This window comes from Megascapheus bottae, chromosome 15 (genome assembly GCF_031878675.1).
Source record: "Megascapheus bottae isolate mThoBot1 chromosome 15, mThoBot2.hap1, whole genome shotgun sequence".
Lineage (NCBI taxonomy): Eukaryota > Metazoa > Chordata > Mammalia > Rodentia > Geomyidae > Megascapheus > Megascapheus bottae.
This window is the reverse complement of record NC_143523.1, coordinates 41842482-41868360: the sequence shown is the minus strand read 5'-3', so window position 1 is coordinate 41868360 and position 25879 is coordinate 41842482. Positions and strand designations below refer to the sequence as shown.

Sequence of the window (25879 nt, the reverse complement as noted above, 5' to 3'; positions counted from 1 at the left end):
AGCCATCTAAGCAAGTACAAAACCCTGAGTTCAAACCCTATTACTACAAAAAGAAAGTAACTCAGGGAAGATTTCCCTTATTTTTATAAATAAGAGTGTTTACTATAATTGAAATCTTAGTAGTGCAACCTTACATATCAGTTGAGACTTAGTAAGTGCAGAAGTTGATTACAATCTTTATTGGATATTGCCAGTCAATTGAACATAATTTTCTTGTGGAAAGATGGTATACTATGGCTTTTAAACACCAGAACATTTATCAAGAACAAATGCCAAATTGTAATTGTATTGTTTATTAATATACAATGTTCAGCTCAGATAGCACCAGTGGCTCACAGCTGTAATCCTAGCTACCCCAGAGGCTGAAATCTGAGAATAATGATTTGAAGACAGCAAGAACAGAATAGTTTATGGGACTCTTATCTCCAATTCACCACCAAAAAGCTGGAAATAAAGCTGTAGTTCAAGTGGTAGAGTGCTAGCCTTGGGTAATATAGCTCAGGGACGGTATCTAAGCTCTGAGTTTAAGCCTAGGACTAACCAGCATGCGTGTGCTATGCACACACACACACACACACACACACATACACACACACACACACACAAAGATACATTTCTAGCATCCACTGACAGTATTTTAATGTTTATGCTTAGTCTGGGAATATCTTTGGAATTAAATTAAATTAAATTAATTGATAAATGTGGAAATAGACACAGTTGAAACTTCAGTAAAACTTATTTGGGGCTATGTTTTTCAGGTGAAGCCCTGAGGGTATCAGCTGAGAGATTTACGGACGATCCCTGTTATCTGCCGAAAAGGGAGGCTGTGGTTCAAGCAGCCCGTGCCTTGTTGACTGCAGTTACAAGACTCCTTATCCTCGCGGACATGATTGATGTCATGAGTCTCTTGCAGCATGTATCATCTGTAAGTAAAGGATGGCTTTGTTGGCTTTGGTGGTGTTCTCACTTTGAATTTGGTATCATTCCTAGTGCATCTCTGGTGTATCACTTTCATTTCTTAGTATCACCCATCAGACAGTGACCGAATTAGGTTGAGAAAACTGAATGAAGAATGAAGCTAAGGTGCTGGAGAAGTAGCTCAAGTGTCAGAGGACAAGCACAAGGCCTTATGTTCAAAGACAGAACTGTAACACACACACACACACACACACACTAAATGAAGCCACAATTTAGTCATGAAGCTATTGAGAAATTAAAGAACACTGGTGGCTCAAGCCTCCTAGCTACTCAGGAGGCTGAGATCTGAGTATCACAGCTGAACGCCAGCCTTGACACAAAAGTTTAAGAGCTTATCTCTCTAATTAACCACCAGAAAACCAGAAGCGGTGCTGTGGCTCAAAGTGCTAGAGCTCTAACCTTTAGCTGAAGAACTCAGAGACAGAATCCAGGTCCATAATTCAAGACCCCCAAGACCGATCAGAAAAAAAAAAAAAGCTGGCTTGCTGTAGAGATATAAAGAAGAATGGAATCATGTAGCTAATATAATCAATGCATGCACAAGCAGTTTAAGAAACCTTAAAGCTTAAGAAACTTGGAAATTTATCCTATGCTACTTTTCTAACTTCACGTGTGTATGTATGTATGTATTTATCTATTTACTTATGTCTGGAATGGAACTCATGTCTATACATGCTAGGCAGATACTCTGTTTTTTCTGTGTGTTGGTTTGTCTTTTTTGTGTGTGAACTCTGGGCTTGGGTGTTGACCCTGAGCTATTTAGCTCGAGGCTACTGCTCTACTACTTGAGCCACAGCACCACTTTCAATTTTTTGATGGTTAATTGGAGATACAAGTCTTTTGAATCATGATCCTCAGATTTCAACCTCCTGAATAGCTAGGATTACGGGTGTGAGCCACTGGTGCCTGGCTACGCAGGAATTCTTGTGAGTTATATTCCAGGACCAGCCTACTCTTCTTGTTCAAGATAATAAATTTAAGATAAGTTAAGAAATATTAACTAGGAGGAAAACAAGATAGCTCATTTTAGTTTGCAAGACAAATCAAGTAGGCACAGTTTTGTTATAAAGAGAACTACATTAAAGCCTCTTTTTGGTTTGACAAAATCATAGTCTAAATGAAAAGGTGGAAAAGCTGAAATTTCTGCCTTAAAGGGGTCTTAAACTTCTATCTTTTTTTCTTTTTTCATATAATTTTTATTGTAATTAATAGAAGGGTTACATTATATTCACCAGATAGAAGGTGCATTACTTCACAAACATTGATACCCCTTCTCATGTTTTGGTCCCCATTTCCCTCCCCCCAACCCCACCCCTCATCTTGTTTTTCCCTCTTCACTTTCTTATTTCAAATAACCAGATAAACATATATACAATATATCAGATAACAAGGTAAAATGCTGGAACAATATGAGATAACCAAGGGACAGCAAAAGAGATGAGAGATAACATTGTACATTAAGGACAACAATCACTCATTATATGGCTTTTGTTTCTATATCCTGGAGGTCCTTTCATTTAGTGTCATTCCATATGGCCTTATGAATCTAGGTTTTGTTCTATTGTGACTCTCTGCCAGGAGAGCCCCAGATTTCTACTAATTATGACAAATGAGGGAAACCATTGGGCCTGTGTTCCTTTGGGTCTGGCTTACTTCACTTAATATGATTTTTTTCCCAAGTCTTTCCATTTCCTTACAAATGGGGCAATGTCGTTCTTTCCATTGTGTATTTTCACGATCCAGTCATCTACTGAGGGGCATCTGGGTTGGTTCCATATCTTTGCTATGGTAAATAGTCCTGCAATGAACATCTTTGTGCTAGTAGATTTAGTATGTTCTTGTTTCTGGATGATTGGGTAATGCCAAGTAGTGGAATTGCTGGGTCATAGGGGAGCTCTATGTTTAGTCTTTTGAGGAACCACCATACTGCTTTCCATAGTGGTTGAAGGAGTTTACACTCCCACCAACAGTGTAGTAGTGAGCCCTCCTGGCCACATCCCCTCCAGCATTTTTTGTTATTAGATTTCTTGATCCTGGCCATTCTAACTGGAGTGAGGTGGAATCGTAGAGTTGTTTTGATTTGCATTTCTTTTATGGCCAGAGATGTTGAACATTTCTTCATGTGTCTATAGGCCATTCTTATTTCTTCTTCAGAGAAAACTCTCTTTAAGTCTTTGGCCCATCTTTAATGGGATGTTTGTTTCTGTGGAGATTAGTTTTGGAGTGATTCTATCTTTTGAGCTGTTGATATATTTTTTAAATTTATTTTTAATTTTATGTTTGTGGTTAAATTACAGTTAGGGTTAGGTGTTAGGGTTAGAGTTAGGTTTAGTGGTTAGGTTTAGGGGTAGGGTTAGGGTTATATTTATGCTTTGGTGAGGGTTAGAGTTTAGGTTAGGATTTAAGGTTAGGGTTTATGGTTTATGGTAAGTGTTAGTGTTTAGGGTTAGGGCTAGGGTTCGGTTAGGGTTAATATTATCATTAGTTTTAGGGTTAGAGTTAGATTTAGGGATATGATTATGGTTCATGGTCAAGTTAGGGTTAGGATTAGGGTTTATGGTTAAGGTTTAGGGTTTGGGTTAGGATTCAGGGTTAGGGTTATGTTTAGTGTTAGGGTTAGGGTTACGTGTAGGGTAAGGATTAAAGTTAGGGTTAGAGTTAGCATTCGTTTAGAGTTATTATTATGACTAGGTTTAGGGTTTGAGTTAGGTTTAGGGATATGATCAGGGTTCATGGTCAAGATAGGGTTAGGATTAGGGTTAGGGTTAGGTTTCGGGTTTGGTTTATGGTCAGGCTTTGGGTTCAGGTTCATGTTCCAGTTAGGGTTAGGGTTTTGGTTTCATTTTGGGTGACGATTAGGGTTAGGGTTAGTTTTAGGGTTATGTTTATGGTTGGGTTTCCAGTTCGATTTGGGTTCAGTTTGGGGATCGGATTGGGGGTAGGGTTATTGTTTGGATTCTGGTTTGGTTTAGGGTTTGAGTTAGGTTTAGGGTTTGGTTAGGGTGAGGATAAGGGTTAGGGTTAGGGTTTGGTTAGGGTTAATATTATGATTAGGTTTAGGGTTAGAGTTAGATTTAAGGATATGGTTAGGGTTCATGGAAAAGTTAGGGTTAGCGTGAGGGTTCGGATTCTCATTAGGGTTGTGGTTTGAGTTAGGTTTAGGGTTAGGGTTAGGCTTCATGTTCATGTTCCGTTTAGAGTTTTGGTTCCATTTTGGGTTACAGTTAAGATTAGGGTTAAGGTTTGGGTTAGGGTTATTTTTTCATATATTTTTAATTTAATTAATAGAAGGGTTACCTTATATTCACCAGATAGAAGGTGCATTACTTCACATGCATTGATACCCTTTCTCATGTCTTGGTCCCCATTTTCCTCCCCCCACCCCTGCCCCTCATCTTGTTTTCCTCCCTTTCCTATCCAACTTCAAATAACCAAATATGCATATATACAATATATCAGATAATCAAGTGAAATACTGTAAAAATATGAGATAACCAAGGGACAGCAAAAGAGATGAGAGATAACATAGTACATTAAGGACAACAATCACTCATGTGGCTTTTGTTTCTATATCCTGGAGGTCCTTATATTTAGCATCATACTGTATGGCCTTATGTATCTAGATTTTGTTCCATTGTGAATCTCTGCTAGGAGATCCCAAGGTTCCTACTGATTATGACAAATGAGGGCCTATGTTCCTTTGAGTCTGGCTTACTTCACTTAATATGATTTTTTCTAGGTCTTTCCATTTCCTTACAAATGGGGTGATGTTGTTCTTTTTGACAGCATCATGGAACTCCATTGTGTATAAATATCACATTTTTTTGATCCACTTATCAACCGAGGGGCATGTAGGTTGGTTCCATATCTTTGCTATGGTAAAAAGTGCTGCAATGAACATCATTGTGTTAGTGGATTTAGCATGTCCTTGTTTCTGGATGATTGAGTAAATGCCAAGGAGTGGAATTGCTGGGTCATAGGGGAGCTCTATATTTAGTCTTTTGAGGAACTGCCATACTGCTTTCCATAGTGGTTGAACGAGTTTGCACTCCCATCAGCGGAGTAGTAGTGATCCCTCCTGGCCACATCCCCTCCAGCATCTGTTGTTAGTAGATTTCTTGATCCTGGCCATTCTAACTGGAGTGAGGTGGAATCTTAGAGTTGTTTTGATTTGCATTTCTTTTATGACCAGAGATGTTGAGCATTTCTTCATGTGTCTATAGGCCATTCATATTTCTTTTTCAGAGAAGACTCCCTTTAAGTCTTTGGCTCATCTATTAATGGGGTGGTTGTTTCTTTGGAGATTAGTTTTGGAGTGATTCAATTTTTTGAGCTGTTGATATATTTTAGATATGAGTTCTTTGTCTGTTGTATGGTTATTGAAGATCTTCTCCCATTCTGTAGACTTTCTATTAAACGTCTATGTTTTTATAAAGGCATCTCATAATCACCATATAATCACTACACATGTGATTAAAAAATGGCTGAAGGCTTTCTCCATCTATTGAGATTATTATTGTAGTCTTGTCTTTGCTTCTGTTTATATGCTGTATTAAATTTATTGACTTTACATACATCAGACTACTCATTAGTGGAATTAAGCCTCTTTGATCACAACATATTATCTTTGATGCTAGCTCCTTGTTAATCTTTTAAGGAATTTCCATACTGCAAGGGCCTCATGTCTAAAATATACTTAGAGATTAAAATATTAATCTTCTTCAAAAAAAATCTCTCAAAAACTCAACAGCTCAGTCAATAAATGGACTAAAGCCTTAAAGAGAGATATCTCAAAGGAAGAAGTAAGAATAACCAATAGACACAAGAAGAAATGTTCAACATCTCTGGACATAAAAGGAATGTAAATCGAAACAGCATTGGGATTCTACCTCATCCCACTGAGATTGGGCATTATCAAGAAAACTAACAATAAAAAATACTGGCAGGGGTGCGGCCAAAAAGGGAGCTCTATTAACACTATTGGTGGGAATGTAAACTTGTTCAGCTACTCAGGTAAGCAGAATGGAGGTTTCTTCTTTTGTCTTAGTTACTTTTGTGGTAGGGTCTTCCTTATGCCTGAACAGCCCTAAGTTTCGATCCTGGTACTTGTAGTTTTTTTTTTTTTTTTTTTTTTTCCAGTCCTGGGCTTGAGCTCAGGGCCTGAGCACTGTCCTTGGACTTTCTCAAGGCTAGAGCTATACCACTTGAGCCTCAGCACCACTTCCGGCTTTTTCATACGTATGTAGTACTGAGGAATTGAACCAGGGTCTTTGTGCATGCTAGGCAAGCACTCTACCTCTAGGCCAAACTCCCAGTTCCAGTACGTAAGTTTTATGTGTTACTGGGGATGATAGACGTGCACTGAGCCCAGACATTATGCTTCTCCGGTAGCCACTGAGTTAGTGATTCCTTAATATCTGCCTCCCAAGTAGGTAGTGTGACAGGCTTGAGCCACAAGTCTGGGTAAATAGAGGGCACTTTTACTATAGGGAATAGTACGTGATAAAAGATCAATACCAGTCAAAATGGCTGTGATTTTGTGTAAGAGGAAAAAGAATTGATGCTGGTGAGGTAGGTCAGTGTAGAAGATAAGTGAAAGTCTATGTGCTCAACAAAAAAGTTAAAAAGTCTAAAAAGAAGGAACCATTAAAAATAAGTTTTCTTTTTCTTAGTTTTAAAAATTATTATCTTTAAGTAATTGTTCAAAGCAGATAAAGAATTATTTTTAAAAACTCCAAGTAGATGCTGGACACTGGTGGCTCACGCCTGTAATCCTAGTTACTCAGGAGGCTGAGATCTGAGAATCACAGTTTGAAGCCAGGCCGGCTTCTGGCCAAGCCAGATGTGGTGCTATGGATCAAGTGATAAAGTGCTAGCCTTGAGCACAAAGAAAATCAGGGACAGTACCCAGTCCCTAAGTTCAAGTCCCACAACTGATTAAAACAAAACAAAAACTCTGCAAGTAGTGTACCCACTACCTGATGAACGTAATGGTAACCCCTCTATACAATACCCCGACAATAAAATACAATCGAAACCAAAAAACAAAAAAACAACCCCTCTCCAAATAAATTAGTATTTACTAGCTATGTTTTCCTAAAATCTTCATACCCTCAATATCTTTTTAAATAGAAGTTTTATTTGTAATGTATATATTTGAAATATCATTTTATTGTTGTTATTAATGTGTTATATAGAGGGTTTACAATTTCATAAACCAGGTATTGAGTACATTTCTTTACTTGGACTGTATCACCCCTTCTTTTGCTTTCCCTCAGTTTTCCCCTTCCATTTCTGCTCATGTGTTACATAGGTGGTTTTGTGCACAGTGTATACTGAATAGCATAATTGCATTTGTTCGTCCTTCCTCCCTCTCTTTCTGTGTCCTCTCTTGCCACCCCTAAAAGAAAAAAAAAGACAAAGTAAAAAACCACTGTCGTCACCAAAAATATAACAACAAATCATTAAAGAATTGTAAGCAGGGAAATGACAGAAACAAATTTGCATTTTAGGGCCATTACTGACACAGAGAGGCTAGCAATGAGACTTGTGTATGGTTATGAGATTGTGAGGTGGAAGGGGGAGTGAACGAGAAAAAGGAAGGAGCCGGCTACAATTTGGAAAGAGATTGGCGACCTTTTATCGGGAGGGAGGAATCAAGGGGACTCTAGATTGTGGATGGATGTTGAGGACATTGGTCTGCTGTTAACAAAGAGGAGGAGCAGTTTATGAGTTTTTAGACATTGGATTTGAGAATCATAGGAGAGAAAGTACATTCTAGAAGGTATGTTTAGAGCTCAGGAGAGCAATTAAGGTAAGAAATAGGTTTGGAAAGCAATATGTTTGCAAGAGGCTATCTGGGGAACATTTGTAGTGTGTGAACTCACATTATCAGGGCCTTGGTAGAAAGCTCATTGAATGAAGAATCAAGGTTTGTGTTCAGTTTGCCTCAGAAGAAATGAGTTGTGTAATGGTTATTCACTCAGTATTATAGCATCTATTATTTCTCATTAGTAAGATGCTTATGAGAAGACTTTTAAAATGGCTTTATCAAATTATGATTTATTTGCCATAAAATTAACTTGTTTCCATGTATAATTCAATGATTTTTGTGTAAAAATTCAGAGCTGTGCAATTGTAACCCAATCTAATTTTAGCACATTTGCATCACTCCTGTGAAACCTCATTCCTATTTGCTATCATTTCCTTTTCTTATATTCCTCAGATTTGCTGATAGGAATAATACTAGGGAATCATTTTTAGCAATGTACATCTAAGTATCTCATACTCTACATAGAGATGTGATCCATAAACAATTACTGAACAACCATTTAGTTCGGTACCATTCAATTTAATTACAATTTTATAGAACTTTTAAATTGATAAAACAGTGAGCTGTTTCTAGACACTGTTCTTTAACACTTGTAATCCATGCTACTCAGGAGGGTGAGATCTGAGGTTCAAACTAGCCTGGGCAGGAAATTACCCATAAAGGATCTGAAAGTAGAGCTGTGACTCAAGTAGTACATTACCAGACTTGAGTGAAAAATCTAAGGGATTGTACCCAGGCCATGAGTTCAAGTCCCAGGACCAGCACCACGGTTTCTACATGTCTGCTATGTAGCCCAATGATAAGTTTTTGTTGAATGAAAATATCTCATTGTTTTTCATTTTTTATTTTTGTCGGCCATGGAACTTGAACTCTGGGTCTGTGTGTTGTCCCTGAATTCTTTAGCTCAAGGCTACCACTCTACCCCTTGAGCCACAGTGTTACTTCTGAGTGTCTGGTGATTAATTGGAAATAAGAGTCTCACAGACTTTTTTTTCCATGTTTTTTTTTATTGTACTTAATAGAAAGGTTACATTATATTCACCAGAGAGTGGGCACATTACTTCACATACATTGATACCCTTTCTCATGTCTTGGTCCCCATTTCCCTCCCCCCAACCCCACTCCTCATCTTGTTTTCCCCCTTCCCTATCCTATTTCAAATAACCAAATACACATATATACAATATATCAGACAGCAAAGTGAAATATTGTAAGAATATGAGATAATCAAGGGACAGCAAAAGAGATGAGAGATAACATAGTACATTAAGGAAAACAATCACTCATTATATGGCTTTTGTTTCTATATCCTGGAGGTCCTTATATTTAGCATCATACTATATGGCCTTGTCTATCTAGGTTTTGTTCTATTGTAAATCTCTGCTAGGAAAGCCCAAGGTTTCTACTGATGATGACAAATGAGGGAAACCATTGAGCCTATGTTCCTTTGAGTCTGGCTTACTTCACTTAATATGATTTTTTCTAAGTCTTTCCATTTCCTTACAAATGGGGTGATGTTGTTCTTTCTGACAGCAGCATAGAATTCCACTGTGTATAAATACCACAACTTGTTGATCCACTCATCAACTGAGGGACATCTGGGTTGGTTCCATATCTTTGCTATGGTAAATAGTGCTACAATGAACATCATTGTGCTAGTGGCTTTAGTATGTCCTTGTTTCTGGACGGTTGTGTAAATGCCAAGGAGTGGAATTGCTGGGCCATAGGGGAGCTCTATGTTTAGTCTTTTGAGGAACTGCCATACAGCTTTCCATAGTGGTTGAATAAGTTTACACTCCCACCAACAGTGTAGCAGTGATTCCTCCTGGCCACATCCCCTCCAGTATCTGTTATTAGATTTCTTAATCATAGCTATTATAACTGGAGTGAGGTAGAAACTCAGAGTTATTTTGATTTGCATTTCTTTTTTTTCTGCCAGTCCTGGGCTTGAGCTCAGGGCCTTAGCACGGTCCTTGGACTTTCTCAAGGCTAGAGCTCTACCACTTGAGCCTCAGCACCACTTCTGGCTTTTATCTATGTATGTGGTACCGAGGAATCGAACCCGGGTCTTCATGCATGCTAGGCAAGCACTTTAACCACTAGGCCAAACTCCCGGCCCTGATTTGCATTTCTTTTATGGCCATAGATATTGAGCATTTCTTCATGTGTCTGTAGGCCATTCTTATTTCTTCTTCAGAGAAGACTCTCTTTAAGTCTTGGCCCATCTTTTGATGGGATGGTTGTTACTTTGGAGATTAGTTTTGGAGTGATTCAATTTTTTGAGCTGTTGATATATTTTAGATATGAGGCCTTTGTCCATTGTATGGTTAGTGAAAATCTTCTCTCACTCTGTAGGCTTTCTAGTTAATTTGCTAGATATGTCCTTTGCAATACAGAAGCTCTGCAGTTTAATTCAGTCCCACTTATCCAGACTTTCTCTGATTTGTTGTGTTTGTTAGTCCTTATTAAGAATGTTTTGTCCTGTGCCAGGGAGACCTAGTGTATCTCCTATTCTTTCTTGTAAAGTTTTCAGTATATTTGCTTTTACCTCGAGGTCTTTGATCCTTTTGGAGTTAATCCTGGTGCAGGGTGACAAAGAAGGATGCAACTTTAGTTGGATCTACAGGTGCTTAACCAGTTCTGCCAGCACCACTTGTTGTTTTTTTGGTTCCCTTATCAACGATTAGGTGGCCATAGATCTGTGGGTTAGTATCTGGGTCCTCAGTTCTATTCCATTGGTCTTCAGACCTGTTCTTGTGCCAGTACCAAGCTGTTTTGGTCACTATAGTTCTGTAATAGAGTCTAAAGTTTGGCATTGAAATTCCTCTTGTGCTGTTCTTTCTGCTAAGAATTGTTTTTGCTATATGGGGTCTTTTATTATTCCATGTGAAATTTTGGATTGCCTCTTCCATTTCTTTAAAGAATGACATTGGGATATTGATAGTGCCTGGGCTGGCTTTGAACCGTGATCCTCAGAGCTCAGCCTCCTGAGTAGCTAGGATTATAGGCGTGAGCCACTGTGTCTAGTTTACACTTAAAAAAATTTTTTTTTTGCCAGTCTTGGGCCTTGAGCTCTGGGCTTGAGTGCTGTCCTTGGGCTTTCTCTAGGCTAGAACTCTACCACTTGAGCCATAATATCACTTCTGGCTTTTTACTATGTATGTGGTACCGAGGACTTGAACCCAGGTTGTTATGCATGCTAGACAAGCACTCTACCACAAGGCCAAACTCCAGGCCCCACTTTTTAATTCTTTTTAACTGCCTCCATAACTTTGTAGGATAGATAGGCAAATATAGTTTGTTCTATGTTATGGATAACATAGTGAAGAATGAAGTGGTAGAGACTGAACCAAAGTTGTATAATCAGCAAGCTATTCTCCATGAAACTTTGAGAGAAGTATAGGTTCAATATTTAGGCATTTTTCTTATTTTGTTCTAGGTTTTTAATAATAATTTCTCCCAGCAAAACTTCATTTGAAGTGTCTGTCTGTCTGTCTGTCTATCATCTATCTGTGCATTTTAAATTTCCCCATTGGGGAATTAGTAGGCTGCTGGAGCCATTGAGTTATTTGAATGAATCTATCTGACCACAAAAGGATGCAGAGCACTGACAGCCAGGACTAGAGAAGCTTTACTTGTCACAGCCCTGGCTGCGTTGTTTTCCCTCCTGCTGTTTCAGCTGATTTCTTCTTGTCCTCCGTCTTGAATCACTCCATGAATCTACATAATTTCCACAAACGAATTGTCTGTGTAGTATGTATAGAACATTGGCTTAGATTTATTTTAATGCATATTGTCAGGAGAAAGGAGAAAAATGTATTTGGGAAGAGGGAATGCTGAGTCAAACTACACATTTCCCTGTTGCCTTTTTTTAATGCTTTCTTTCCTTGTAAAGCAGATATTCAGTTATTTTAATGGGAGATGACTAATCATGGCCTCTGTTGTTTGATTTGATGGATTGCTATTATTATTATTTCTGAACATCACGCAGTCTGTGCTGAGATAGCACAGTCTGTGAGTGTTTATAATTCTTACTTCTATTGTGAATATTGGGCTTAGGGATACTGTTTGCATTGTTTCATTTTTATCTTGTCTGTTAAGGTAGTCAAATAGGACAGAAATGAAATTTTCTTAGTTTTGAGATTGTGTTAATATTCAGTTTCAACAGTAAAGCATTCCTATTTAATTTTGGTTCAAATTGACTCAGTGGAATTTTTTTCTTTTTGATATTCTTTTTTTCTGCTACATCTGGGCTTGGCACTGTCCCCCAGCATTTGTTAATCACGTGCTCAAGGTTAGCACTGTATCATTTGGGGCCACACCTCCATTTCTGGATTTTTTTTTTGTAATTTGGGATGAGTCTCACAGACTTTACTGCCCAGGTTGGCTTTGGACCATGATTCTCTGATCTCAGCCTCCTGAGTAGGTAAGTGAATTGATTTTATAATGAGCTAAAAAATTAAGTCAGGATAAATTCACAGATCAACAAATTATTTTGAGGTTCTTGGCTCATTTTAAGTTCTCGTAGAATCTTAAACAGATGAGTTCCAGAAATATTTAAATATCTTCAATTATTTGTTACTTCCTCTATCATTTATCTCCAAGTGGGAGATCATTTATTTTGAGAAATAATCAATTTAATGAATTTAAAGTGCACTGAATTAATATTTGAAAAAAAGCACAAACACTGAAAAGGAAACAAATATCATATGGTGATTAACTACCAGAAAACTGGAAGTGGTATGGCTCAAAGGGGTAGAGGGCTAGCCCTAAGAGAAAAAGTTCAGGGACAGTGTCCAGTCCCTGAATACAAGACTCATGACTGACCAACAGAAAGAAAAAGAATACATGTGAGCAATTGGGACTATAGTATGTTTAATAGGAACAAAATTCAGAGATATACTACAGATTTTGTATAACCTTTCAATTGAAATAAGATGTTATTTTAAGGGAAAGCAATCAATTTAAATGGACTCAATTATAGTTTTACGATACTGGGAGTCCTTTTGTACCAGTAAGTGGAAGAGGTAAGTCTTGATAACAAAAATTTAAGTTAAAGGTAGTACTGTGGCTCAAGTGATAGAGTACTCACCTTGAGCTGAAGAGCTCAGGGGCAGAACCCAGACCCAGAGTTCAAGACCCATGACATCACCAACAAAAAAAAGTTAATAACTCTACATTATGTAAACTTTGACCTTCAATTAAAACACTCTTATGATGATGTATTGGATTGTTTCTGTCTTCTTTGGCTATGAACTTATTACGTGACAGTAATGTTGTTTTTGTGTGTGTTCCTTAATTTCGAGTCATACACACATTTCCCTTGATGGTCACATCTGGAGTTGTATAAGGTTTATACTGATAAATGTGAGGAGAAATATTTAGAAGTAGAAATAATATTTCTTAGAGAGAGAAAATACAGTATAAAAACATTTTACAATTACATGGATTAATTGGCAAAATGACCTCTAATGATTATAGATAAAATTATTTTCTTTAGAAATTTATATCTAGTGTTATAATGAATGTAGTGAGAATGTAGTGAGAAGGGAGGAAGAAATGAACAAGACATATAGTAAATATTATATATAAAACATACAATTGTATATAATGTAGTATATATGACATATACTATATCATATATATACTATATAGTATGTATGCCATATACTATATCATATAAGCATACCTTATGTAATATAGTATACATATGACATATAAGCGTATATTATATATGAATATATAATATATATTATCTTTCTCTATCTCTCTCTGATACTGGGCCATGAGTTTAAGAGTCCAGAGTTCTAACTTAGCATTTTGCTTCAGACTGGAAATATTTAATATAAACATTAAAATTGTTTTAAGAATTTGCTATATTGCAAGAGGGAGAAACGAGCAGATTTTGGTTATTTCTAAACTAATGGACATAACTGGTTCGTACTTAGGACTCTGAAAGGTCTTCCTGTTCTTTGTGGCCCAACTTAAACTCCCTCATATCTTCTACACAGTGTAGAGCTATTAATGTTTAAATGTTCATTGCATATTACTTTTATCTCTCTTGTACTCTCTTTACTGCTTTTTCCACATTAGAGTTAGTACTGGGGTAGAAATAGAGTAGGAATTGTATTGAACTTTAGTTTCATCAAGCTTTCTGGTCCAAGGTTGTACTTGTAGAATGAAAATAGAAATAGAAACTCCTGTTGTTCTTGTGAGAATTCAGTTGGAAAGCATAAAGTATCTGGGGCTGAACAGGCATTCAATAATTGCCAATGTCCTTACTATTTCTGAATTTCATGTCTAGTTTCTGTTGTAATTTGTGAGCTCCTTTAGGACAGGAAACATGTTTTATATTCAAAGTGCCTTGAGCATAGTAGGTTTTAAATGATTATTTGTTGGATTTAATTTGGTGTCCTGCTGTGGAAGCTTAGTTTAGCACTGTTATTTCCCATTTCTTTTTTTTTCTTTCACCTTGTATTGAGATAAATATGTTGCTTTCATGAAATTGAGGATTTAATTCAATACAATGCTTTTTCTAATATGACTAACTCCATAGAGTTTGATATAGTAAGGGTCAAATCATTTCCCTGGAAACTTAATTATATTTTATAAAATCTTATTAGCCTGTCTCATAGAATCATAGTTTCAGTGGAGTTCTGGTGAAGTCTCTATCTTAGAAATCTATAATGGTACAGAATAAATATGGGAAATAAGTGGTATAAAGAGACAGCAAATGAAACTGTCTCACAAATTGTGTTATTTGACATTTTCAATCACTAACTTTCCAAAGTATGTTCTAATTTGCAAAAATAAACCAAGAATTCAATTTCCTATGAAATCCCTTTGCTTTTTTTTGCTTAATTAGTTATTAGTAGCAGCCACTATTTTGTGATGTACTACAACACATTACCTTTGTATTTATCTAGTATCTGACTTAAAAATAAATGCGAGCATTCTGATTTAGCAGGACTGATTTAATAATGCATGTTCCTTACAGAGCAGAAATGGTAGCTGAATTGACCACATCTGCTTTGATCATGAAAATACTAGTTTTTACCAGGCTCTAGGGGCTCAAGCTTGTAATCCTAGCTACTCAGGAGGCTGAGATCTGAGGACTGAGGTTCAAAGCCAATCCAGGCACTAAAAAGTCTGTGAAACTCTTATCTCCAATTAATCACCAGCAAATTCAAAGTGGCACTGTGGCTCAAGGGGTAGGGGTGGTATCCTTGAGCCAAAGAGCTCAGGGACAATGCTCAGGCCCAGAGTTCAAGTCTCACAGCTGACCAAAAAAAGTCCTTATAATAATTTGAAATAACATTCATTATATATTTTTCTTTAATAGCAGAGTGTATAACTAAAATATGAAGGTTTGTTATAAAATTAAGAATGTCCTCAGTGTGTTAGAATGAGGGCTAAAACAGGTTTCTCATTCATGCAAATAACACTGGTTGCACACTAGATACAGTTTCTAATGCCTTATAATTGTCCCTAATTATTTTACTGAAAGATAATTAGCTAGCATTTATTATCTCTGTATTATGGATGTGAGAAACTGAACCTTATTATTGGCTCTCTCTGTTAGCCAGCTGTGGATCTGAGAAAAATATGCTGCTATCCTAATGATCTTTTTGTCTTCATTTTCAGTTTCGAAGAACATTTGAATCTCTTAAAAATGTTTCCAACAAATCTGACCTCCAGAAAACTTACCAGAAGCTCGGAAAAGAGCTAGAACATTTGGATTTTTTAGCCTTCAAGCGTCAGCAGGTAAGAGCCAGTGCTCTTTTTGGTGGGGATGATGAATATTTCAGGTTTCCTGCTGTCCTGCCTCTAAGAGGTTTGGGCAAGTCTGAGAAGATGTACCTTCTAATGGTTGGGGCAGATATAGCCTGTGCTGAGCTGAGCTGGTTCATCTGGCTTCCTACAGTGTTCAATGTGGTCCTTGCTTTTAGATGTGTACTTTAGGGGTTATACTTCTTTTAAAGAAAACTCCTGCTGGTTTGAGAAGGTCCAACTATCCTTTGACTAACAATGCCTTAGCTACTCAAAAGGAACTTCTGAGATGGCTTGACCAGGTGGCTTTTATGTTTTATAGGGGAAATCACCCAAAGACTAGGAAAATCTATGCATATGTACATACAAAATTAAGGAAAAGAGGTGTAAATCTTCCCAAATATTTAAAAAGAAAATTTTATTTGCAGATCGGTCAAAATTTGCTGTGGAGCCTTGGAGGGAAATGTACTGAACAAATGCACATCTTTTGCCACCTTGCACAGGCCCTAAGATAATACCAAAGAGAAGAAAGTCCTTAGGACTGGTACTTTATATATCTAAGATTCATAGTGATTAAATTCTGAGAATTTTGGAGATGGTGTTTATCAGATGGTGTTTGTCATGTTGAGTTGATGCTAGCTACTTTGCAGACACTAGGTGGCAGCGTTGTCAAGCTTTTGCTTTGGTCTAATGTTTCTTAGGTTCCGAAACAGCCAGTTAGATGTTTAAATCAGGTTGCATGAAATTTGAGTATATGCTCAGTGACAGATGGTGTCTAGAAAAATGATGACATAGCTGACCATACACTGAGTCGTTCACTTATAGTGTAGGAGCAGGTGTGACATTCGGGCTATTGTCCAATATGTTTTGGAGATTGGGGATGTGAAGATTTTCGAAGGAGTATTTCCCATATATATCTAGTTGAACTCATTAAGTCAACATGGTATGGACTAGAATCATTGGCTCAGGAAAGAGAATCATGTCCTAACTTCTATCACGGATGTTACATGCATATTTAACATTTTGGATGCCCTGATTCTCCTACGAATTATATGTGTTTTATAGAATATTCCAGAACAAATGAATTATCTCAACACACATTTTATATGAAATAGGGCACAGTATTAATTTGAACTTTGTTTTGAAAAGATGACTGCTGGCCTGGCATTAACAGAGGCAGTCATCGTGATTGAGAGTTACTACAGCAAGTTCCCAGATGCTGCTGCTGCTTAAAATTCACCCTGTGAGTCACTGCTCTGGCAATTTTTAGTACAGTTTTTGTTTCCAAGATCATATTTTACCACCAAGGGGTATTCGAGTTGGCAGGCAATAGTCGCTACCCTCTTCTCTTATCCTTTCTCTTTAGCACATTTTTTTTTTTAAGTGATGAGGTTCTTATATTAGCTGATTGTGAATTCGAAAGAAGGGAACTGCTTTAAGAGCCGAAGGGTAGAAAATAACATCAAATAATGAGTGGTAAATTACCTATGCATGAGGAAAACACGGGCACGTGAAGTGTGGTTCACAAATGATTATAAATTAGTAAGTAATGTAATTCGTTAAATTAACATTGATATGCCACATAGTATGATTAAATTTTACAAATTCAGTCGTTACATGCTTAGAACAGTGCAGTGGGTTTATTGGCACTCTTTTAGAGATGAGAAAACTATTAAGAGTTACTAAATCTCCTAAGGTCATTGGGCTAAAGCATGAGCTGGATATCAAATTAAAATCAGTTTGACTGCAAACCTGGAGTGTTGTGTTTTCTGGTTGGGCAAAGAGAATTTGTCTTTTGTCTTCCATCCTATCCCTTATAATGCTCCAAAATTTTACTTAACATTAACTAGAAAGTATGCTTTTCCTACTGTAAAAGAGTTGGTTTTCTATAAAGTTGCAAAGCCAGCAAAAAGCTACCTTGTTATAAAGCCAGGATTCTCTGTTCCAGAGAATTAGTCATGGTTCATTCCTGGTCCAAGAATATTGGTCATTCTTTGTATGGCAGAATGCAATTTGCATAGGGACAAGTCTTGTCTACCTCCACCTTCAGTGCATGCTGAATCCTCTTCAGCCGCGCATATCTGGCCCCTGGCAAATGCTTAATAAATATTATTGGTGATGTTGTGGCTATGACCACAGACTCATACCAGAAATTTTGGCTTCAGATTATAGGCAATTAAAATAATTGTGCTTTGCTTTACTTTTAAAATTCAATAGATTCTTAGCCCTTAGCTTCTCATATTCCAATGACCCATGTATCATTTCAGTTTTCTTCTAATATATTACATTTACCCACTTTTTCGAACACACCAAATGTTGGTATTACCTTAGTGGTTAAGTTGTGGATGCATAGTGAATCATTTTCTTGGATTCATTCATTATGTCTTTTTTAACCTTTCCTATGATATTTTAAATATTATTTTGTGATAGATTTATTCCTTGGCACCAAATAGACTGTTTGAGTATTTTGTTCCATTATTTCCTTCTTTCTCACTCTTTTTGTTTTTTTTTTTTTTGAAAGTTTTTGAGCTTTCTCTCCTAGATTATTTGATGCTTATACTTCAGTTATTCCTAGGTCAAGGCAGATGCTTTTTACATTCAAAACGACTAAAGTTGTAAAATAGTTTTGGTTGGAAAAGATGAGCCAAGAAGCAATGATAGACGAAATGGTTGGAAGACCAAGATGAATCAGCCTGGAAAAAACAGATGACAAAGCAATATTAACTGGAAGAGGTCCCCTCACTTGTCACTAGCTAGAGAAATAATCTTGGAGTTCATCTGTTTGAACTACTAGGTATTTATTCTTCCAGTTAGTGCCACATAGGAATGGTGATAGCAATCTCCAGCTATTATGTAAATCCCAGACTAACTTTAATTTAAAAGGCTATAAATCAAGGTATTTTTCTTAGGGCTTTGGTTTTATGTAGTAAAATAAAATATAGTTTGAAAATCTAGACTATAATTGAATTTCTTCTTCTCTCTTATCCTTGATACTTATAGTAACATGATAAAAGACATACCACTTCTAATGGCTTCCAGAATTCTTTGTTATAAAGTTGACATTATTGAGTTAAACATCATCTAGACCAAAAGCACACATACATGTTGCTATGGGAAAAAAGAGGGAAATTAAATTAATGTCAGTTCTGGCTACCATCTGTAAGGCGGGAATGAATGAGTGACCTTGCTTAGGTAGGTTGAGGTAAAAAATGGTGTCTGAGACAAAGGCCAATATGATGGAGTAACAGGACTGCACACGAGGCTCTCTTGTTCCTACCAGATGACAGTGGTTCCAGACATTCAGTACGTGTCCTTTCAGGGGGGGAAGGGCACAACAGGGGAGAATCCTCTTACTTGTGAGCTCAATATAAAGGATCACATCAAAGGCAGCCTCTGTGCTTGCGCTTGGAGGCAGGGGAGTACATCTGAAAGCCCTCAGTGGCACATGGCCATGGCTGAGCTAGTTGGACCAAAGATAAACTCCCACAGAGGGAGAACAACAGGACCAAACATCTTATTTTACTCCGGCAAAGGGATTGAGAATTTCCAGCTCTGAGGTTCTCTCTTCTCCTTGGAGAAGAGAAATAAATAAAATTGGTACACTTAAATACAGTTCTAGCTGCTTCAAAAAGGAGGAAAATTAAAATACTGTACTTTAGATGGATGTTCTTGTTGAAATATAGCACATAGCTCACCTTCATGTTCTTGTCTTCCTGAGTCTTGCCTTCTGACTTTATGTCAGAATTCATAGTCCTTTTCTATTCACTTATTTAACTACTAATTATTCTTTAAAGTCAAGATGAAGTCTCACATTCATTATGATGCTTTACTCAATAACCCCTGGTCACCCCACAAACTCTTTATTCTTTGCCATGTCTTACCTTTTGTTTATGCCAATTTAGTGTGTGATTATCTACTCACTGCAGATTTCAAGTAGTACAGTGGTTAGTTAGCATGTGGCTAGACTGTTTTGGTACCTCTTCTTTTAAAACAGTAGAAAAATAAAACCTATATTACAGACTCTTTAAAAAAGCAAGATAAGGGGCTGGGAGTTTGGCCTAGTGGTAGAGTGCTTGCCTACCACATACATTGAAAAAAGCTGGAAGTGGTGCTTAGGCTCAAGTGGTAGAGTGCTAAGCCTTGAGAAAGTCCAAGGACAGTGCTCAGGCCCTGAGCCCAAGCCAGGACTGGCAAAAAAAAAAGTAAGATAAATATAAAGTAAAATTCTTTAATGTATACAAAGGTACTAAAGCATGAATGTACTGTTATTGTATACTATTCCCAGATTCCTTTTTCCTAAATTATTTGTAATCTTCATAAAGATATTTTCTCTACTGTCTATATAATTGTGCTACATGGACCCTGTGGTCTATTGTTCTGAACAAATATGATGTGATGTTTAGGGCCATATGTGTCCAGTGGTTGGTAACTGGTATCACAGAAAGAATATAATAACTTTCAAGAAGGGAGAGGTAACTTTTGGTTCTAAAAAGTTTCTATAGTGATTTTTTTTTGACAGACAGTGAAATTAAGGTCCTGAGTTTTTGTGCCAGAAGTGGTGCTGAGGCTCAAGTGGTAAAGCTCTAGCCTTGAGAAAAACTCAAGGACAGTGCTCAGATCCTGAGTTCAAGGCCTGGGACTGGCAAAAAGAAAAAAAAGAAAGAATGAAGGTTTCTCATGAAACTTGTAATAGGAGTATCATGTGATCCAGCACCTCCACTTCTAGGTGAACATTCAAAGGCAGTGCAATCATTGAACAGATAGCTGCACCCCCATATTAACTGCAACACTATTTACAATAGGAAAGACATGGAAACAATGTAAGTATAAAAAAAATCAATGGATGAAGAAAATGTATTTATAGAATGAAATTATTCATCCTTAAAAAATAAAACATTTTTTTCCCTCCTATGTGGGACATCAGTTGTTATAATATAGAGGAGTCTTGAGTTAAAGGAAATGAGCTAGACTGAGAAAGAGAAATATTACTATATCACTTACATGTAGAATTCAAAAAAGTCAGATTTGCTGAAACAAAGAGAAGGGTGATGTCCAATGGTAGGGAAGGAAGAGATGTTAGTCAAAAGGTACAAACTTTCAGTTGTGAGTAGGTTCTTAGAATCTAATGTATGGCTTAAGTGGAGATAGACATGGACATTTGATAATAATCACTATATTATACATTGTATACTATATAATAAATATTTTATGTATACATATATCTCAATTTATCACATTCAATACCTTGAATAAACTAAATCCTTGTTAGCTAAATGTTTTAAAGTTAAAAAGAAAAAATTTCAGATGGATAACAACTAATCACATTGAAAAATAATTCTGGGTGTACCTCAGAACTCCAATATTCTGAGAGCACAAGACTCCACATAACTAGGCTTGTTATACTACAACATATAGAGAAGAGGAAATTGATAAATTCGAGGAGTAATCCTCAACCTTGTAAGGATTTACAGAAAGAAATATGTCTTGTAATAGGATGAGGAAAAAGGAAGTGATAGTGTCCTGGAATTGTTTTCCCATAAGGACCAATATAACTTCTTACAGGGATCTGTTTTCAAATAGAAGTTGTAAATATTTTACTTAAGACTTTTAAAAAGAAGAGCCATATGAAATTGTATAGATGTAGTCCAAGGAAGACTGAAGTTGGGACTGGAGCAAATTAGAGCTGGGGGGGGGGGTGCTAAACTGCTTCTAGAACAATGGTTCTATAAGCTATAGCTTTACATAAGTGACTTTGGGTTAGATGAAATATGGTAATTGTCCAATTGGGAGAAGATCTTTTCTTTTCTTGTTCTGTAATTATTTCAGATCTCTTGAAAGAATTCAGATTGAAAGATTCCTTTTAGAACTAGTGAGCCAAAGACCACTACATTAGATTATTCATGTCTGTCTTAGATGGTATTCTGTTTCTTATTTACTCATACAAGTAAAAGGATTATTTAAGTTATGACTATGTTTCAGAAGATTTCAAAGTATTTTTGACAATGTTTAAAATTAACTACAAGTTATTAAAATGTTAGATTAAGCAGGATAATATACAATAGTTCAAACCAATTTAAACACGTTTTTTCTTTTTCTTTTTTCACAACCTGTTATAAATGTATTTTGACAGTTCTTTTTTTATTTATTTTTTTTTTTTATTGTAATTAGTAAAAGGGTTACATGATATTTGCCAGATAGAAGGTGCATTAATTCACATACATTGATACCCTTTCACTTGTCTTGGTACCCGTTTCCCTCCCCCCCCCACACCCCCCACCCGTCTTGTAAACACGTTTTTTTCTACCCACCACATACACAATTCTATTTTTTATTTTGTTGGTCGTGGGGCTTGAACTCTGGGCCTGGGAGCTGTCCCTGAGTTCTTTAGCTCAAGGCTACCACCCTACCTTTTGAGCCACAGTGCCACTTCTGGTTTTCTAGTGGTTAATTGGAGGTAAGAATCTCAAGTACTTTAGTGCCTAGGCTGGCTTTGAACTGCGATTTTCAGATCTCAGCCTCCTGAGTAGTTAGGATTACAGGTGTGAGCCACTGGGCCTAGCTTCACAATTCCAGTTTTATTCAACCATATATTGTGGTTTGTCCCTCTAAAAATGATGTTATATTTATTTTTTTAGTTTTCTGATATTGAGAGAGAAAAAATTCAGATATATCGTTCAAGGTTATTCTGTGTCAGTAGCAAATTATGAATTAATACATTTCCTAATTTCTAGTTTATTACAATAGCTGTTCAAGCATTTTCACTACTTCATAAACTGTGGATCTTTATAGGATGATTGCTTTTTCTATAGTTAAAGACTGAAGAAAAAAATTGTATGGATTTTTATGTAAGAACCTGCCCTTTATTTAACAGCAAAAGCTCAAAATGATGTATATAACAAATCTGTTCTCCTAAAATTTGATTTTCACTTTGGACAGTAATGATCATGACAAGTAGATGTCTTCTATTAAGTTAGTAAAGTAAAAACATTATTGAGACATATTTTAAGTCAAATATTTGCTATTCTGTTTCCATCTGTTGTCTTTAGAGTTCAGTTTATTATGGGCACTTTGGTGGAAACTGTTGAATCAAGCACATACCAGCAGATTTCATGCGCCAGAGAAGATTTATTAATTTTTACAAGGTTGTTTCCTGTAGGATAGTTTGCCTTGTGGGCAGCTTATAGCTCTTTTATAGTGGAGAATGTTTATTGAAATAGTTAACACTTTATTATGGATTGTTTTACCATTTACAATGCTGATAGGACTTTCAGAGGTGGTAAAAAGCTTCAGCATTAGAATTTCTTTGTGCAAATCTTATGTTGATATACCTAAGTCCATAAGATTGTCAATAAAAGCTGATATTGAGAAATGATAAATACTGAAAGTTAACTCTGAAAGTCCTTTTCTAATGTGTCATGGCATTCTAATGGCAGTGCCTAATGGCAGTGCCTCAAGGACCCAAGGTCATCCCTGCAGGCCCCTAGGCTGTTCGGTTTTACTCCTTTTTATATAATCACACTGTGGACCAAGCTTCAACATTTAAACTCTTGGAGAAAAACCATACTCAAACCATAGCACCAACCTGATAATACCCTAATATCATGAAACTTAATTTCTTATTTTTCAACATTGTTGAGGAAGTAGGGATATAATATACAACATTTTCTTCATCTAGTCATCTGCCAATGAACTTTCAGGTTGTTTTCGGTCTTTTTTTGTCTCTTGTGCGCCATTGTTCATTGTAGTGAAGGTGGAAGTACAGTTACCTCTTCAAAAACTGATTTCATTTCTGTTAGATCCTCAGAAGTGGAATTGTTAGATCATATGGTTGCTTTCTTTCTTTCTTTTTTAAAATAATTTTATTGTTGGAATAATGTATAGAGGGGTTACAGTTACATACATCAGGTAGTAGGTGCATTACTTCTTGCACATTGATACCCCTTTTCATGTTTCTGTCCCCATTTTCCTCCTCCCACCCCCTCCTAATCATCTTGTTTCTCCCCCTTCCATTCCCTATTTCACATAAACAAATAAACATATATACAATATACCAGGTAACAAAGTCAGATACAGTAACAACATGAGATTAACCATAAGGGAAAAAAGAGATGAGAAATAACATAGTACATTAAGAACAACAATCACAGAAGGTAAAGCTCTTGTTTCCATATCCTAGAGTTCATTTCATTTAGTCTCATCCTAGGTGACCTTACGTGCATAGCTTTTGAGCTATTGTGAGCCTTTGCTAGGAGAGTCCTAGATGTGTACTAATTATTACAAATGAGCAAAACCATGGAGCCTATGTTCTTTTGGGCCTGGTTTACTTCACTTAATATGATTTTTTTCTAAGTCTTTCCATTTCCTTACAAATGGGGTGATGTCATTCTTTTTAATGGCAGCATAGAATTCCATTGTATATAAGTACCACATCTTCTTGATCCAGTCATCTATCGAGGGGCATCTGGGCATGTGGTTGCTTTATTAAATTTTTGAAGAAACTATGCTATTTTTCATAATAGACACCTCAATTTTACATGCCTACTAATGATGTAAAAATGGTTTTCTTTTCTGTTCACCCCTGCCAGAATTTGTTATCTTCTGAATTTTTGGAAACAGCAATTCCAAATAGTGTGAAGTGGTGTCTCATTGTGTTTGTGATTTGCATTTCCCTGATGTTTTGATATGTATTTATATTATTTTTTATATTTATTTGATGTAATAAAACTGGTCATAGGGCCAGGAGTTTAGCCTAGTGGTAGAGTGCTTGCCTACCATGCACAAAGACCTGGGTTTGATTCCTCCATACCGCATGCATAGAAAAAGCTGGAAATGGTGCTATGGCTCAAGTGGTAGAGCTCTAGCCTTGAGGAAAGCTCAAGACAGTGGTCAGACCCTGAGTTCAAGCCCCAGGGACTGGCCAAAAAAAACCAACGAAACAAAAAAACAACTTATCATAGCGATCTCTAATGGACAAATTGTTTTTCTTTTCATTTTTGATTTTATTTGAGCATTACTTTTTCTTAGTCCATCACTAAAGTTTTATTACTTCTGTTTGTATTTTTTATCATAATTTGCTTTGAAGCTGGTTTTTCATCTGAAACAACAGGTTTTTGTATGTTGTATGTTTTTGTAGATTACCTCGTTCATCCACTGTAGAAACTATCCTTTGCACTTTGCTTTGCCTCAGTGAAAGTAAACAGGTCAAATGTGAGAACAGCTGAGCCTATGGTTCAGTGAGCTGAAGAAGTCCTAATATTCAATGTACATATCTGAAAATGGAACTAGATAAATTGATAGGATGAATGAGGATGGAGAGATGATAAATGGGGTAACATGGATTAAGACATATTGTACTCACAAATGGGCATCCTGAGTTAAGCCCCTTGTATAACTACTTAAGGGTGACAACAGGGGCAACAACAACAGTAGAAGACTATAGTAATTTAGCCTGAGTATCCACTGTGACTTGGCCAACATGACCATAAGAGCACAATTCTTAAGGGTTTATTCTAGCAATTCAAGCTAATTGCATATTTACTAACCAATCAATGAAACTGATAGTCTCAGCCATATTCAGTTTAAATTTGTGCATTCAGGCTGTATATCTCTACCTGTGTACCCAGTGATTGTTGCAGTGTTGTTGTCAGGTGAAAATATTCTTGCTATTACTATAGTTTTTTGAGTTAACACCACAGCCAGGGTGAAGGCCAAATGCTACTGGGCTAAAATTCAAAGGAAGTATTGAGGCTACTTATGTGAGTTCAACAGTTCTGACAGCAGGCACACAGTGTGGTCTGTAGATGTCAGTCTTTTTGTTAGGGACTGGATAGATGCCTTCAAGCTAATTCAATTTGTAATAATAAAAGGTTTTCTTTGTTGTTTTAGTTTTTAAATGAATACTCACTTTTGCCCTCTAAAATATCATATTTGGACGGTTTCAATTTTTGCTATTTTGGGCCAAACTAACAGGATTTTATATTTTATTTTATATCTCATGCTCTAAAGGCGACAGCAATAGGAATACTTACGGTGAAAGGCAGGTAGGTGAGGGAAAGGGTCACAAGCTTTGCGCTGCTCAGTGATGCTCTGGGCAAGCACAGTTATACTTTCATTCTGGTTTCAAATGACAAAGAAACAAATGAGTACAGTCAATACTTTTCAGAGTCAATTTACATTTTAGGTCAGCTATCTTAGAATTATTATAATGTAAATAGCCTTTCTCTCTTTTATGGTCAAATGACACAAATTCATTGAGCAGATAAACTGTATTAAGCTTAATATTTTTGTATGACCTATGGA

General features: G+C 36.6%; 1 protein-coding gene across 1 annotated transcript in view; it reads left to right on the top strand.

Moving 5' to 3' along the window:
• Ctnna3 (catenin alpha 3) overlaps nucleotides 1-25879 on the top strand; it is a 1180588-nt gene that overhangs the window by 37908 nt on the left and 1116801 nt on the right. Inside the window, exons 4-5 of the mRNA XM_090346411.1 lie at nucleotides 759-925; nucleotides 15455-15574. Of these exons, the coding sequence (XP_090202537.1) occupies nucleotides 759-925; nucleotides 15455-15574 (287 nt within the window). The remainder of the gene's footprint in view (nucleotides 1-758; nucleotides 926-15454; nucleotides 15575-25879) is intronic.